The following is a 17,863-nucleotide window of genomic DNA, read 5'->3' as shown; positions in this document are numbered from 1 at the left end:
AATGTCACACCATTGGTATCCTTTCCCTGAGCCTCTCACTGCAACCCACAGGTTGTATTTGCTATCACCTGCTCCCACTCCAAGCCTGAATTCCAGCTGCTCAGCCACAGCAGCCAAGTTCTGATTGGTGTGTTCCCAGAGCTTTTCTCAATGGGCTATTTCAGTAGTGAATGCTGAGAAATGTCGTCCAGCCCTGCAAATCCTCAACTCTGGAGGCTTTGCTTTCCACAGGTCAGGGGCTGTTTCAAAGTGGGCAGGAGCGACCCGCCTTTGAGGGTAGCATTTTCCTACCCAGGGTTGTGGGTTATTACCTCATCATTCACTTCCAAGCCTCAAAGCTATCAAGTTATGGAAAAGCTGTGGGACTCAATGGCCTGCCTGTGTGACTGTCAGTGGCTTTATGTTTGGACTTGAGGGAGGTCTCCCCTCTAGGACCAAGTCCTTCACAGTTCAGGTGCAATCAGGTAGGACAATGCTCCCAAATGACCCAGTCTGTGAATCACCTTGGCAAAAGCAGATGTCTAGCCTTCCTTGCAGAGCATCTGTAAAGCAGAGTGGTGTGCTGCTGTGGGGCTGTAAGTCACACTGAGCTCCTCCGGTCTGGGGCTCGGTGGTAACCGTCATCACTTGAGATGGCTCAAAGCAGCTAAACATGCTTCCTGTAGTGATGGTACAAGATCACAACAGGCTGGTGGATATTATACCAGAACCTGCTGGGATGTTGCCATGCCTGCTGACATACAAAAGGGGCCACTCCTTCCGAGGCAGCAAGTACAGGTCCCAAACAAACCTGGCCTTTTACTTTTTAATTCAGACTGGTCTGGCTTACCACATCAGTGGAGAAACCTATCATCTGGGTACAGAAAATCTACCAAGGGGATCCTTTGAAACTTGGCTCATATTAGGAGAGTTCCTGTCCTTACAGGGGTCAGGAGTAGAGGAAACTGTGACCTCAGTGCTGAAGGTCATTAGCTGAGATGAACCACATGTTGCCTTCTCCAGCTGCAAGGAGCAAAGGAGTGTGATCTGATTATCTAGCTGCAAAGGTGTCACCTGATGGATTTGGTGACATATCCCCCCAGGGTGTCCAGAGCCCAGGGTGAAAAGTAAGTCCTCTGAAGCCAACACCAGCTACATTCCAATACCCACTCATGGATACAAAGCAGTCTACAGCAGGGCCCACAGCAACGGGAGGCCACAGCCATTCTCCATCCCTCCTATTCCACCACCCTCAAGTTCATAGTTCCTAATGTCTGGGGCTATAAATCAGCAGAAGAATCAGATGGTGCAGGGCTTGGCCATGCAAAGAAGACAGCCAGTCAAGTCTCTGGGGTATAAACAGTAAACTCCTTTATTGAGACACTGTTACAATTGTTCCTTTGTTACACAATTTAAAAATATTTTAGAACACTCTTCTGGGAAGAAGTTAAAATTTGAGACTGCTGGGATATACAGTGTATCCTCTGGCCTGGAATTTTAAAGGACCCACGGTCCTATAGTTTCGTGTGTATGTTTGCCTGTATTTGCCCAATTGTGTGTATATATATGGAGAGAGAGGAAGAGAGAGCACACACCAGAGAAAATGGAAACATAAAATGATGCCAGGAGCATTTCTGCAAATATAAGAAGTAATTTTATTGTAAAATATTGAAGATGAAGTGGACTGAGGAGAACAGGACACATTTTGGACTTCAATACAAATTGTAACTTGGAAGGGACTGACAGAAGAAGGGGACAGAGTGAGAGGATGAAGCAGATGGGGAGAGAGGCAGAAGCCGAATCACATGACCTACATAGAATCCACAGAGCATCACATGGCCATCTTCCAATATGGCTTTTCTCATGCAGAGGCATGCACAGCAGTCCCTGGCTCACGATGGCGTCCTGGCTTTCAGGAAGAATCTCCAGGCCAGCCTTTTCTTTGGCAAGAGTAAAACTTGTTCTTCAGGAAACATTGGGGATGCATGTTGGTGGCATTCATCAATCCTGGTCACTCCTGGGTGCTTTGTTGTGGTTTCCTTCACTTCCAGGGTGGGGTGGGGACAGGAACACCAGAGTGTGATGGCTGGCTCCCTGGGGCACTATAACTCTCTCATAGCAGGAAGGGAAAACATGATAACAGTGCAACTCACAGTGAGCCATTCTTTTTCCTTGCTGGTCCTGGAGACCTCTGAACCCAGAAGGCAACCTCTCTATCATACACACCTTGGAGGAGGAGGGAGACGGCAGCATGCAGAGGGATCCACACTGACCCCAGAACTGATGCCTGCACCCAGAACACCCCTCTGGTGGAAAACCCAAACAGCAGCCCAGGAGCCACAAAATCCATTGCACGTTTTTCAATCCACCTGCTGCTCACAAGGCAGCCTGGCTAGCAGTGTGGGCATCCAATGGCTTCTGTCCCATCCTTGGCACACACACACACAGAAATTAGCACCACAAACATTCAGCAACTGAACACGATCATGGATATACAATGCACCACCTAGGAAGTCTTTGTTTTGTGCATGTGTTTTCAAATGAAGTAAGCAGAGCCCAGAGGGGAGTGAGGCTTCAGGAAGGACTCCCCACCATCATGAGCACAGGGCACCTGCAGGGAAGAAAGGTCTCTGGCACCAATCTGATCTTTAGTTCCTTGGCAAAATCTCAGAATGTGGAGAAATGTCCAGGGTAAAGGAGGCTGGGGGAAGGAGGCATGGCAGGCACCCTAATGCTGCCTCTAGGACACATAGCACCACAAAAGACAAGTGTAAAAAAGAAAAAAATCAGCACCAATGTTCATAGTTATTTATCATCTACAGAACACATGGTTCTCCAGCCCTGGACACTGTCCCATCAGCCTCTGCAAGAAGGAACATGGAAAAAGGAAGCAATCAGGATTAATTTAAGCCTGTGTTTTAATCTGAGTGCATGTAGAAAAGGCAGGATCTCAAATGCCTTTTTTCCCTCCCCATAAAAAAATTATCCAAAGCTAATCAAAAAGAAAAAAAAATAATTAAAAGTCTGGAAAGGGGCCCAGGCACCTGCAGTGGCAATGCAGCTTCTTGCTGACTAAGCAAATTTCCAATTTATTGCACGTTCTTGGGGGCAGGGCAAGTAGTGAGGAGATGCCCTCTACTGAGGGAGAGCTTGATTGCAAGCCCAAGCTGGTGCCCCATCCCAGCTGAATGCTCTCCCTATGGGCCTGAGGCTGGGTTTCCATGCAAGACTGAAAGCCAGGCACACTTAACATTTACAACAATACAATACAAATATTTACTTAAAACTCTCACAAAAACATAAGCACCTTTAATCCATCGGAAAGGCACGCGTGGAATGACATTTGGCCTCTGAGTGGATGTATTGAGGGTTGTTAAAAAAAAAAAAAAAAGACTTTGGTGACCTTTACAAGACCACCTTACAACATCTTTTGAAGGTCAGGGGGAATACATATCTTCAAGTTGATTGTTTTAAAAGTGATTTCCAAATACTGCCCCACCCTGACTCCCGGTCAAAGTTCATGAACACCTTTGATGAACCTATCAGGGGAGCTGGGGACCAGGGCCTGCAGTGTGGCAAGAGGCTGTGGTGTGGCTAGGTCATGTGATTCGGCTCCGTGGGGACACGGCTCTTTCCCTTTGTTCTGTCTTGGTGTGGGATCCAATGCCACGGAGGGTCCGAGGCACAGATGAGTCAGGCAGGCAGGGGTGAGAAATGTTCACTGTCCAGGATGGGCCGTGCACAGGACACCCACAGGTGGGGTGCTGAGGTCACGAGGTTGCTCTGAAGACCGGTGGGCTCAGCAGCTCCTAACCCAGGAAGCAAGCCGGCCCCACTTCAAATCCAAATTTCTGTGAGGCTTCACCAAAGTCGTTGAACATGATGTCCACGATGGGGACTTGCTCCACTTTGGGCGTGTCGATCTCCAGCACCGTTTTCTGGTAGCCTTTCTTGGTCTATTAAGGGGGAAGAAGGCAGAGGCAGTTAAAGCGGGGTGGGGGCTCTTGGGGTGGTTAAGGTGTTTCACCTACCACCCCTGACCCAGGTCCCCCTCTGCCCCAAGGCTCCACCAATTTCTGAGCCACCAAGAACATCAAGTTGGAGGAAACATGGCCAAGGGGAGGGCTGATGGGACTTCCCACGAGAGAGGCAGGAGGAGCTCTGCTGCCATTCCAAGCCCTCCCACAGGTGTGGACAAGCAAGGGAACCTTCCATACTTCCTGTTCCAGAGTGAATTAGGTAAACTGAGGCACAGAGGGGCCATGATGGTGCAGGGCCTGATCTGGAATGTGGAAGGCTTGCTGAGAGTGCAGGGGTGAGTGGGGAGGTGGACGGGGCTTTCTTTACCCAGCCAGAGTGTCCTGTCTTCACTGCTCTCAACCAGACCTCACCCATCCACAGCTGTCCCAGTAAGACACCTGCCATTCCAGCTTTGGAAGACAGAGATGGAATCCCAGAGCAAGCTAGCTAGCAAGACAAGCCCTATCAGTGAGCTCTGTGCTTGACTGAGAGACTGCTCTAATGACTAAGTCTCTACACGTGCACACATGTGTGTACAAACACAAGTGCACATGCACACATATATGTGCTTAACATGAAAAAACATGCATATACACAGTCACATACACCACACACATAGAATATAAAAGGAGAAAAATACAGAGACAGTGACCCACACCTTTAATCCCAGCACTCAGGAGGCAGAGGCAGGAGGATTTCTGTGAGTTCAAGGCTAGCCTGGTCTACAGAGTAAATTCCAGGATAGCTCAGGCTACACTGAGAAACCCTGTCTCAAAAACAAACAAACAAACAAAAAAAAACAAAAAGAAAAAGAAAGAAAGAAAAAAGAAAAGAAAAGAAAAGAAAAAATGAAAGGAAAAAGAGAAAAAGAAAAAGAAAAAAGGAAGGGGAAAAAAATCTGGCTATCTTCAGGGGCTGGACTTGCATCCCTATGACGTTAGCTGTGGGATAGCTGAGACTCACACCCTCCTAGACAGTCTAGGGAGCCAGAGCTGGATATTCCTGCCATCTAGGCACTGTTACCCTGGGCCCAGGCTTACATGAGGTCATCAGCCTGGCCTCTCCTGGACCCTGGAAAGTGGTACAGTCTTGGCGAGCCATGTGAGGTCAGTGATGAACTCTCCATTTTTGTATACCAGTGACTCATGAGCCCACAGGTTTATACCAGGCCCCACTTCCTCCGTTTATGGCATCAGCATGGAGTGGGCCTCTCTCTCCTACCCTGGGGACCACCGTGTGTGGAGCTGGCAGGCAATTTCACATGGATTTGTGGGGCCCCGTTGCTCCAATTATCAGAGCGCTTAGAGAGGGACATATTTAAAGAAGAGACATAAATAACCATTGCCAGCTAGCAACGGCCCCCCAGGGGCACACAAAGCTGCACAAACAACGGGATTGATGTAGAGTGACTCCTGGCCCTTCTGCAGGGCCAGCCGCTTGGCAGCCCTGTCAATCAGGCTACCCAGCCACACAATACCAGCGTTGGAATTCCAATTTCAGTGGCTGTGATTACAGAATGAATCAAGTCGGCTTCCCAGGGCTGGGCAGGCCTTGGCACCACTGGCCTGCATGTGGAGGACAAAAGTCTCCTGAGGTAACCCTGCGATTGAATGAGAAGACCATGACCTTTCAAACCGCAGCCGGACTTCTCAGGGGTCTGGGGGCAGAGAGCATGTTGGCCACTCCAGTCAGCCGTGCCTGCTCTTCCCCTTGGACTGCCTTGCACCACTACAGTCCTGCCAGTCTGTTCCCTCTCCCTGAATTCCCTCCCAGTACACAGAGTCAATTTTTTTCATCAGCAGGTTATTCTGTTCTGAGCCATTATTTCCCCCACCTTTTCCAAGGCAGGATCTTTTCTTTTCAGGAGTAAAAACAGGAGGGGGCTGCTTCTCCCTCTCTAGCACAGTGTACACCTGTTCTATACTTGCCTCTACATCCAGAGATGCTGCAGATGGGATGCCACAGCTCACAATGATGTTTGGTGCTACGACTACAATAGCCCTCCCCACAAGGGGATGGTCAAAGTGGGCTGTGGTCAGAAAAGCTTGCACTTCATCTCCACACCCTCTGGGTCAGCCTGCCCCTGGAGGTGTGTAGAGAGCTCTAGTTCTGGACTGGGGAGATGTTCCAGCCAGTAAAGTGCTTGTCATGCAAGCATGAAGACCAGAATATGATCCCCAGAACCCACATTTTAAAAGCTGGGTATGAAGGCTAGAGAGGTGGCTCAGTGGCTGGGAACACTTGTTACTCTTGCAGAGGACCTGGGTTCAATCCCAAGCAACCACATGGTGGCTCACAACCATCCATGACTCCAGTTCCAGGGGATTCGATGCTTTCTTCTGGCCTCCATGGGCATGCATGTAGTACATAGACATACATGTGAGCAAAACACTCACACACATAAAATAAAAAGTAAATGAATCCTTAAAATAAAGCTGTGTATGGCAGCACATGCTCTCTCTCTCTCTCTCTCTCTCTCTCTCTCTGTGTGTGTGTGTGTGTGTGTGTGTGGCTGTCAGGTTTCTGGAGTTCATTGACCAGTCAGTCACCTTAGCTTACTTGGCAAGTTAAAGCCAGTGAGAGACCTTGCCATTGTACAGGAGTGACAATATTTGTGTCATCCACATGCACCCCACACACTAATACATACAAGCACACACACACACACACACACACACACACACACACACACACATGGGGGGTTCCATATACATAAAGGTGCCTAGTTCATGTTCTCACCCTGCTCAGAAAAGAGTTACTTAAGATGAAGTGGTCTCTAAACTCCAAGCTGGACCTGCCCACGTCAGCTGCACTCTGATATGGCCAGGCTGGGGGCATGTTTGGCCCTCACTGCATCTCAACATATAGGTCTGGGAATGGCATAAGAAGGTACCCCAGAAATTTGCACTGAGTAGGCAGCACACCCAAGGGGGGCATATAAGGTGATGTCACAGGCATATGTGATACTCACAGCACAGCCATCCACCAGGGCGCGGATGTAAGGGTTGTTATCGTAAGACATCTCCTCATCGTTGGAGCCCAAGAAGCGGATAGCCTTGTCGTAGCTGCCTGTGGCGGCATCCTGCCAGGCCACTGACTGATAGCAGTTGTAGGTGATGTTCTGGTGGGCAGAAGCACTCAGCAGCCTCAGGAAGGTCATTTGTACCACGCCCACAGGGTTGCCTTCAGCATCCACATAGGAGAGCTGGGGGTAGGTATAGCAAGGGGATCAGCAGGGTGGAGACACAGCAATGGCCACAGAGTTGCCCACATCCACAGGGCTTTACCCAAGCCCGTATCCCTGAGGTTGCTGCCTGGGAGCTTCCATACTCCTTGCCCCTGAGGCCAGCACACAGGATCTCCTGGGAGCTCCAGGAATAGGAGTCAAGTGAAAACACACCTTGTTTTCTTCAGGGACTGACAGTCTGCTTATTATCCTTCATCCAGGAGCCCTGTCTCTCCAGGTTCAGTGCATTGCTTCCTCCAGTAAGCCTGCCTGGGTCAGGTTTTCCTGCATTTGACCCTCTTTTCTGTTTCCAGTTTCCAGGACACTTCTGAGGAGCCAACTACCTCCTCCCCACTTGGCAGGGTCTGCCTGGCTTGACTGCACTGAATGAACATATGCTCCATTAAGATCTGCCTTCTCGTCTATGGGACATAGAAGGCTCCACACTCCCATCAATGAGTCAGGATGCTGGGAGCAAGGGGCAAAGTCTCACTTCCTCAGAGCAGATGATGGGGATAAAGTGTGGCAGTAGAAAAGGCTCCTGGGGTTCTAGTGACCACACCCTTTGCTGCCCTGGAAGTTCTTGAGTGTTCTATGAACCCTGAGCCTTGCAGAGGTTCTTCTCTCTGCTGGGCACATAGCCCACAGGCAGAAGATGATACAACTGTCATATTTGGTCACAGCTCTGTCATTGCTCGTCACCATTCCATGAATGCAGCCCTGAGGCTGTGTGCACCAGCCTCCCTCTACACCAGCTCAGGTCCTATGTTTTGGTGCCCATCTGTCACCTTCCTTGGACAATGTATGCCACAAGTACAATAGTTTATCCTGTCTCTGTCCCTGTCACTGTGCTGAGTACAGGAAGGTGGCATGGGCCCTTGTGGATAGATGGGAGGCTACCTGCTGAGTGTTTAGGATGCAGAACTCCCCACCTTGGTAGTCTGCTAGACTCAAGAGCTAGAATGGCCAATACCTTGGGAATGGCACAGCTTGAATGAATGATGGACGAGCATGAATAAGACCTGAGTTGTGTGGAAATTTGAGGTACAAGGTTGTTCTCTTCTGTAGGGAGACAGGATTCTGAGGCAGCAAACAGGCTATTCTGCTGACCACTGGCCAGAGCAAACAAGAAACATAGGTCTCTGGAAAGAGGACCCCCTCAGCGGAAGTCCCCACCCTCCACAGCAAACTGGGGACAGCATCAGGAAAAAAGAAAGCCACTTGGCAAGTGGCTCTCACAGTGTCATCAGTATCACAAGCCACTCTGCTCTGCTAAGGTGCAGGCTGGCACGGGCACCTCAAGAGGAGAGGAGAGGAGAGTTTCCTACATCTCTTTGGCTGAGGGTTTTCCGAGGCATTGGCATCCAGGTGTGCAAAACTCATAGCTGTGGGACAAAGCACTGGCTCCCCCAGCCTTGGTGTGACTGGAGGTCTCTCTCCAGGTAAGGACTAGCAGGGCTCAGCTAGGCAGGTCAGGGCTGGCAGGGGTTTGTGTGTCGCTCTGGTAATCCCATCTCCAGCCAGCCGCTGCTCTACCAGCATTCTGTGTTGGCCACTCCAAAGGGCATGTGGGCAGTGAAGGAGTGTTTGGGGGGCAATACTGGGTCTAGCATAGGGCATGGTGACCAAGAGAACAGTGACAACTTCAGAACCCACGTTTTCAGTAGTAATAGGAGGAAAGGATGGGGTGGTGGAGCCAGGCCCAGGACCCTGTCCTTTACACCATGGCAGCAGGACACCCTGGGGGCTTCCAAGCTATCAGCAAACTTCACTCCCTTGGAGTCAGCTGGAGAAAACCCATAGTCAGACTGCAGAGGAAAATGCATACCAACCGGCGGTCTGGGCATCTGGTGCTCCTGGGAGGTCACGTGACTGACTCAAGAAAGGACATATGCCATAGCAGGGGCAGGGCTGGCACCAGACACAGAAGGACCCTACGCTCCAATAGTATCCCAGGATGGAGTCCTCAAGTGGCCCTGCCCTAGGGGATTCCCTGCCATCTCAGTGCGCAAGGCCATCTTGGGCAGCTCAGATCAGAAAGTGATTGTTCCCCCCATCCCCCGGTTACTATGGCTCTTACTGGGAGCTGGGAATGAGGCCATGAAGCCTAGAGGTAGGCTGGTTTGCCTTGGATGGTCCCTGCACCTCTGCACCTGGCAGCCAACTCAGGATAAAGGTCAGAGGGGCTGCCTAGACATGGGTATTCCATGACCATTTGCTCCTTCAGCAAGGATAGTGATTGGGGTGGGCACCCCCTGGGGGACCTGGACTACACCAGGTGGAAGCCATTTGGGAAGGGGAGAAGTCAGGCCAAGCTCAGGCACACAGGACTCAGTGGATCTCAGGCCTGGGTAGTTGCACCCCTGAAGCTCCTTCTTGCTTCAGGTCTCCTGTTACTGCTCACTGGGCCTCCCTCCCCACAGGTCTTTCTGTGTGCCAGTGGTTCTCCTCTGAAGAAAGCAAAGGAAGCAGAGGAGAGGAAACAACAGACAAGGACGCCTGGCTCCCAGCAAGGGAAGAGAAGGCTGCGGGGCTGAACCCAGAAGAGCACAGGCCTGCAGCTTCCGTGCACAGGTTTGGGCACCTCAGGACCCTGATAGAAAGCCAGGCATGCCTCCAGGCTAGGGGATGACAGAGACCTTGGTGGGGGCAGAATGGTCCTAGAAGCCATCAAATGCTCTGAAACACTTAGCTCTGTGCTCACTAGAAGCTGAGGCTGGTGCAGCGCTGAGAGGTAGCGAAAGCCCAAATGTGTCTTGTGTGAGCAAGGACCCAGAGGGCAAGGCCCGCTAGATGGAAGAAGAGAGTCAAAAGACAGTGTGGGCTCTACTCGGACCAGGAACCTGGCGTCTGGCAGGGTGTCACAGAGCTTTGAGCGGACTTCAGCGAAGTGCTTAGGGAAAACGTCCCCTTTTGAGTGGGAGAGCACTAGTCTCACAGTGATGAATCCATGTAAGTTCCTGGCCTCCAGGCTGCCCACAGAGCCTTCTGGTTGATGTTTTAAGATCTTTTCACCCCTGAGGTGATTGCGTTCTGAGATACACCTCCCACAAGTTAAACACAGACTAATTAATATATGTGGGGTGTGGCTGAGGACTGCAGGGTCAACGGCAGCCAGATCCTATGGGCCCTGCATAGTCCAGGAAGAGGGTGTGAATGGCAGTGGCCTGGAAGAACCCTCAGTAAATCATCTTGTCTGCTATGACCATGAACTTACGCATGTCTCTGGCCTGGGGCATATCAGCCAGGTTGTACTGCCTGTAAGTGGCATGTGGCTTTACTGGAGTGTTCCCCTCCAGCTGCGGATGCTACCTACCTACTTCCAGAATGGAAGGAACTCTGACCTGGGTGAAAGAGGAGGCAAGAGGAAGGGATGTCACACCCATCAATTGGGCCTTGCTGTCAGCAAGTGGAGCAATTTTGCCTAAAGGGCAATAGCAGGTGTGGCCCCAGCTGGGATCAGTCCCATGCAGCACCCAGTGCCAGGCCGAGCCGCAAGCAGGCAGCGTGAGGCGGCCACTTACCAGGGAACCCCGTTTGTACTGACTATACCAGGTGGAAGGCTGCTCTTTGGGCCAGCGGGCCATTTTACTCTGCAAGATAGGAGATGGCGGGTTTAAAGTGACAACTGCGAAGGATGTGGGGTCACCTTACCAGTTTCCCACGCTTGAATTCACTGAACCAGGAACCTGGGTTTTCTTTGGGCCAAGAAGTGATCCTGGCCTACACATCAAGCAGGGATGGTGGGGAGGGAGAGAAACAGAAAATAAAAGGGTTACTTCTGCCTCTGCAGACAGACCTTCCCAGCTTTCCCAGCCCCTGTGTCCTGCCAAGGTGCCTATGCTCCCCCTAAGAGCCGAAGCCTTACCACAGTGACATGGGATGACAACAGCTCTGGAGCTCTACAGTGGCCAAGTACATGTCAACATAGTCATGCCAGGGCGACAGACTGCACCCTATCAGCCTATGTACACCAGGGCATCAAGTGACTGCAGAAAGGTACTGGTGGGACAGTAAATGACAAATGCACTCTCATGTCAGTGACAGGAAAGTTGCAGCTAGCATGACTGCTGGGCTATAACTGTGTGAACATCTCATTCCACTTTCAATTTTTAGTGGCTCAGGCTCTTTAGCTGCCACTTGCTACTGCAGCAATATGGATAGCCCCACTGTGTGTGTGGTGTATGGGTGTGTGTCTGTGTATGTGTGTATGTGTGTGTGTGTTCATATATATATTATGTGCATATACATGTGTGTATGCACAATATATAATGTGTGCATAAGGTAGATGGGTGTGGTATGAGTTGAATACAAAGCCATACGGGAAGCTCCCTCCATGCTGACTGGCTGCAGGCCATGGGAAAATCAGGCTGAAACTGAGCTGGAAGCCCCCTCCCTTCTGGCTGACTTCCTTAGTGCTAGGAGGTACTAAGTAGGTTGCTGGGGGAGAATTGTCCCCAACAGTTCTGTTTAGTTATAGGTCCTGTGTGCTATGCTATCAACAAGACAGACAAGATATACAAATTGGTGCCATAGTGATACAGCTCGTATGGTGTAACCAGCTGGTCTTCAATAGGTTTAAGGCCCACTTCACAGAACAGAACTCATATCTGGAACTGTGAGCCAGGGGGAAAGCCCAAGGCTGGGGAGGTGATAGGCTCTAGTGGGGAGCCGCTGCTCTTACTTTGTTAATGGATATGATGGTCCCCATCAAGTTGCCTTCTAATCACTGGTGTTCATGCCTACATAGTACTACTGCTGTCTCGGTTGGCTATGAAAGGAAGAAAGGAAACATTTTCTTTTCGCAATAGGAGGTGATTTTCAGAGGATAATAACTAGTCACAGAGGCTATGGGACTGTTGATGTGACACAGTGGCCCTAGATGGAGGAAAATCACCAAACATCTTCATTACACTCTCTGGGGCTCAGGAAATATCATAGAAGAAGGTGTGGAAACAATGTTAGAGCCAGAAGAAGGGATGCAGTGTTTCTTGTGTAACTATATCCTTCAAATGGAAACATCTTTTTCTAGAGCTAAGCTTACTAAGGCTCAGAAAACAAATACAACTCACAAGTCTCAGACTCCTGCTCAGACTTACAAGATTCATGAGGCCCCTTGAAAGTCTATAAATGCAATGGGAAGAAGAGGTTCCCTGACCAGGCACGCTGCCTGTCAGTCATGAAACTCCAGTGATGCAGCTTTTGTGGGTTGTAGACCTAGTGCAGTGATATTCTCAGTGAGATAGCTGTCTTTGAATCACCCAAGCCCCTGTAAGTAACCCTAAATAGCTAGACCTGGGTGAAATTGTTCTTTGCTCTATTGTTGGTGCCCTATCTGAGGTGAGAAGATGTTTGTCATTGTCTATTTGTCATTGTCTCCCCAGAAAAAGTCATGCAACAGAGATAGGGGTGTGTGTGTGTGTGTGTGTGTGTGTGTGTGTGTGTGTGTGTGTGTGTGTGTGTGGTGTTAAAGTCTTCCCTGGAGACTTGTGGTCTTTGGGGTCTTGGAGCCGTTAGGTAATATGCCAACAAGGGAACAAAGGCTGCCCCAGAGTCTCTAGTAATTTCAGGGTAAGTTGACACCCTTCATCAATCATGGGCTTGCTTCTGTGCCTTCCTAGGGGAGTGTCTGTCACTTGGGGTCTAGTGGGTACCGAAGCCTCTATAGGGTAAGGGTGGGAGGTGGTATTCCAGGACTGACTCACTGTAGGTATGGAAAAAGAGTCCTTCAGACAGCCTGGGCCCAGATTGGGCTGAGCTGGTCCTTTAGAGACCCAAGTTTGGGGCCCAGGTCCAGATGTTAAGTTGGGAAGAGGTAGAGCCCCCCTTGAGTTATCTAGGTGCTAGGTGCTGGAGAAATAAAGTGTCCTGGCTGCCTGATACCCCAGAATCCTCCACCTTTCCCCTGTGGTTTTCAGAACTGTCAGTCAAAGCCACGTTCAAATTGCATGGTAGCAGTTCCTCCCAAGTTAGGACAGAGAGCACAGGCTTCACCTCAGATTTCTGCTCAAACCTGACCCTAGGAGAGAGTCTCTTCATCCTGGGCAGGGTAGCTGTGGCCCAGCCTGCAGTGCATTCACGTGGAGAAAGCAAAGGGCCAAAGTGCAGGGTCTGTGACGTCCCCATCTGACACAAGCCAGAGACAGCTTGGCTACCAGAGGCTGTCTGTAGAGGGCAGAGCACCAAGTAGGGTGAGAAAGGTCTCATGGTTCAATTCCATCCCCAGCTTTGGCCAGATGGAGGGATACAAGACCCATAGAGTAGGTCCTCTCAGACCTCTGCAGAGCCCTGGCTTGTGCCTGGGAGTTCAGGAAACCAGGATGCAGAAGGGATGGATGGGTAGATGACAGAAGCTATGAATCTCTCACCCCTGCTCTGTTCCTGCTACCACCAGCTGAGTGTGACCCAAGGGCATGCTGGAGCTTACCACATTTACAGTGTGATTTAGAGTGGGGAATGACAGCCCCAGGGACCCCTTATGCTCCCTCCAGCAGGAACTCACTTCCCAGGCGCTAGTGTCACAAGAAGGAAGCTGTGGTGTGGAACACACACACACACACGCACACACACACACACACACACACACACACACACACACACACACACACACACACACACCTGTGGCCTCCAGAAAATGGCATGGGAAAACTCTGAGCCATCCCAAGCCAAATGGAGAGACACTGAGGCTGAGGGCATGGTCACCTTCTCAAATATGGAAAAGATGTATCTTCTTCCTGCCTGTCCTAGGCCAGAGTAGCCTCTGCCACAGATTTCCCAGCACACATTTCTACACCCACCACATGCACACAAATTCTAACCTACAGGACTGAGCCCCTGAAAGGCCACAGGGGGACTGACTGATGACACCGCACAACATCTCTTGGGTCAGAACCTAGCTATCTGCCTGCAGAGTCCTCACACACATCCCTGCCTGGCACCCAAAAGGCCCTGGACAAATTTCACAGAAATAAGCTGGTGTTTGCAGTTTAGGGGCAAAGAAGCCTCTAGATGTCTTGGGCCCTTCATCACACTTGCCCCCAAAGTTTTAGGTTGATCTGGGCTATACTGCTGCTGAGCCCCAGGGAAGGCGGCTGCCCCCTGGACAAATCCTACTGTGGATGGCTGGAGGAAGACACTCCATTCTTCCACTTGCTAGAACCTAGGCTGCACCTGCACTGCGTACCTGAAACAGCTCATCTTAGGACCACTTAAGAGTGACTTCCAGAAGAATTCTCTTGGTTCTGAAACTGATTGGCCTCTGGCTTTTAGCCTTAAAGCTGCATACACACAAGAAATACTGAAGCCCGCCCAAGTGGAAGCAGGCAGTAGACATGGGTACTCACCCCCTCAGACTTCTTGTCAGGGAAGACACACGTGGATCCTCCGGCTGTGAAATTGCAGTAGACTTTGAAGGAGTCCCTGGAGCACCCTTGGTTGGGATCGACCCAGTATTCACCTGGATTTCAGAGGCAGGGAGGCAGATTCATGAGAATGGCTCCCGGGACACTAGCAGAAGCCACTGCAACATCTCAGTCTAGCAGTTAAATGCACAACCAGGGCCATAAAGCCACCGACACAGCCTCCCTTCCTCATCTCACAGCACTTTCATTTTCCTGTGGGACGCATAAAGGCTAGCGGACAACCCTGTTCACAAGAACATAGCTGGGCATGCAGCACACTGTGCAAGTGTCTGCCGACCTTGATGGATGGACAGCAGAAAGACAAAGAATGTTCTGAAATAAACCTGGAAATTTGCAAGTGTGGAGTCACAATTTACTGGAATCAGACACCCCTCAAATGCCACAGGAGGAACGTTCCTACTTCCTGGGGGAAGGCAAGCTGGTTTTGATTTACTGCTTGAGTGGCCCTTGGTTTAAAGATGGTGAGAGTGGGGCTCCAAGATTCTGCCAGTGTTTAAAACCCGCCTTCCCAACCATTGCATATCCTGACGTCAAGCTGCCTCGAGGGCCAGCAAAGTGCCAGGCCAAAGGCATCCTATACACTGTCCATTTACCATGTTTCTGACCCCATTTTACAGACCAGGAGCAATGAGGCTCAGAGTAAAACAGGAAAATGCCTCATCAGCCTTGAAGCCTTGGTGCTCAGCCCCTGTCTGGCCTCCTCTGACTGTGTCACCTCCTTCTCTGATGTTTCTGCAGATTAATAAGGGGTCCAGTCTATTCCTCCCATAGATGGTAAGTGAGGAGGTGGTTCTGACTGCCCAGTTACCCATTCTGAAGGCATCCCTCACCGTCTGGGAAATCAGGATGGCAGAGCTGTAGGTCCTTGCAGGTACGGGCAGGGTTCTGCTGTGTGCCCAGTGGCCGCTTCATCTGCTCAATCTCCAACTTCAGAGAGTTGAGGGAGCCAAAGATCTCCTCCATGCCATCTGCATAGTCCACATAGCTCTCTCCAGCCCCATCATCTAGGAGCTGGCTGGCATCAATGTTGCGCCGAGTTCTGGATGCCTGGATTGGCAGGGGCTGGATGACTTCACCTGGAGGGCCCTAGGGTGCAGAAGAGAGCAGTCATGGGTAGAAGAAAAGGATGGCCCTGTTCCAAGGGCAGAGTTAAGATGACCCTGAACCAGAAGCCTGGGTCTCTCAGGCTCTCTGTTCCTGTGTTGGAAGGACAGCTGCCAGCCCACACTGTTTTCTCAACTCTGTCCTATATCCTGAATATTCCATGCCCATCCACCAACCAGGTGTTCCCCTGGGCTAAGTGTCTTTCTCCCCTGAGCTCAAGGCCCTCCTCTTCCCCAGAATGCAGTGGCTCAAGGCCTTAGCTTTGTCTGTTGTTCTGTCATACAACAACACACACACACATAATATTCATTTGGAAACTTGCCTGAATGTTTATACATGCCTGTTCATACACATGCATATGCATAACACACATACAGAACACATAATTCATGTTCACATATATACACATCTAGAAACACCTACACATTTACACATAAATATGCATATTCATGTATATATACATACATGCACAATACATACATACAGAAACACACATGCATATTAAAAACATATACATATAGAAACATGTCTGTCTATTTACATAGATATGTTGACAAACACATACATGTACAATATACATAAGTACATCTAACACATGCATAAATGCATGTTCATAATACATATATGCATATATACAATATATAGAAATACTACATATTTCATGTTCATACACATATGCACTATATATGTATATATATACAGCTACATAGATCATGCTTACAAACATACCCCTGTATATGTACATATATGCACAGTCACATACACGCACATACATATGCACATCTGTGTATATACAAATGTTCATATACATGCACACACACATATACATATATAATAACACTTCCTCATTTACAAATACATGTTCACACACATATATGCACATGCACAATACACAGACATAAATACAAATACCTGCATACACATGAATGCTCATGTATGTACATACATATAAGTATTCATAATAGATATAAACATATATATATAGAGAGAAGCATATATACCTACATATTCATGTTCATATAAGCATATATACACATTTACACACCTAAATACAATACACATACATATACATGTTCACACACATGCATACAGTACAGAGAAACATACACATGCACTTGCACATGTATATGAGCATGTTCATACATATCTGCACACTCATACTTACATGCATATTTCTACACATATATATGTGTGTGTACTCTATGTTCACACAAATGCACAAGTCATACTTACAAACTTGTATACAGGCACAAATTATTACTTACACATATGAATATATACACATATAACTAAGCACACATATGTATGTACAGTCATAGGACACACTTATATAGTTACATATACTCACACACAATTATGCACATGCACATTCCCCCAGTCTCTGGCCAATAATCCTACCCAGAGCAAGGCAGCCCATGAGCTCCTTGGACAGGCCTGTGACACAGATCCCTCTGAATCCCCAGGGACAAGCCTCTGGGTATGCCATCTGAGTTTCACTGCACTCAGTGAGCAAGTCCCACAAACAGACGTTCCCACAGTCTCCCTCCATCCTTCACAGATTACTCACGGGTGGGCCAGGGAGTCCTGGGTGGCCTGCCTCGCCCTTCGGGCCAGTGGGACCCTGAGGAGAAAGAAACAAACCAGTACTTGGTCATGGGGCCTTCTGTGATCTGACAGATCCACTAGCTCCAGAAATGTCAGGACAAAGGGACAAGGCAGGCAGGTCTTCTCTGCTCCAGAGGCTGGCACCCTCTTCAGAAGGGAGCAAACAGCCCAGTTGTGTTGGCCTGAGATGAGCTGGGCTCATTCAGAAAGACAGGAGACAGGTGTCAAAAAGAAATGGGAATGCCAACAAACAGGTTTATGGAAGCATGCCAGCTGCATGGGCCATAGTGGGAAATGTAAACCCCAACCCTCAGCATGACTCCATCCTCAGCCAGCAAGGCCATTATCAGAGAGACAAAAAGAAGTACCAGAGAGGATGGGGCACTGCTGGTGGGAATGCAGAATAGCTCTGCCATGGTGGAAACTAAACAAAGATGGACATGGTACACAATCTCGCTGTTTTACCTCTAAGTGTGCATCCAAGGACTCAAAGTCACTGTATCTGTGT

The 17,863-nt window shown here is 49.5% G+C and overlaps 1 protein-coding gene across 2 annotated transcripts in view; it reads right to left on the bottom strand.

Annotated features, from left to right (window-relative positions):
- Nucleotides 1-1,610: 1,610 nt before the first annotated feature.
- Nucleotides 1,611-17,863, bottom strand: part of Col5a1 (collagen type V alpha 1 chain) — a 148,570-nt gene continuing 132,317 nt past the window's right edge. The window contains exons 61-66 of one of the 2 annotated variants that reach the window (XM_051184962.1): nucleotides 17,318-17,371; nucleotides 15,477-15,732; nucleotides 14,569-14,681; nucleotides 10,880-10,948; nucleotides 6,971-7,204; nucleotides 1,611-3,935 (exon numbers count right to left, since the gene is read on the bottom strand). In XM_051184962.1, the coding sequence (XP_051040919.1) occupies nucleotides 3,789-3,935; nucleotides 6,971-7,204; nucleotides 10,880-10,948; nucleotides 14,569-14,681; nucleotides 15,477-15,732; nucleotides 17,318-17,371 (873 nt within the window). In that variant the 3' untranslated portion in view covers nucleotides 1,611-3,788. Of the gene's footprint in view, nucleotides 3,936-6,970; nucleotides 7,205-10,749; nucleotides 10,819-10,879; nucleotides 10,949-14,568; nucleotides 14,682-15,476; nucleotides 15,733-17,317; nucleotides 17,372-17,863 lie in introns of both variants that reach the window. The other variant, XM_051184963.1, reaches the window with a different exon arrangement.

Source organism: Phodopus roborovskii, unplaced genomic scaffold (genome assembly GCF_943737965.1).
Source record: "Phodopus roborovskii unplaced genomic scaffold, PHOROB, whole genome shotgun sequence".
NCBI lineage: Eukaryota > Metazoa > Chordata > Mammalia > Rodentia > Cricetidae > Phodopus > Phodopus roborovskii.
Note: the sequence above shows the minus strand (reverse complement) of the source record. Positions and strands in the feature narration are given on the sequence as shown.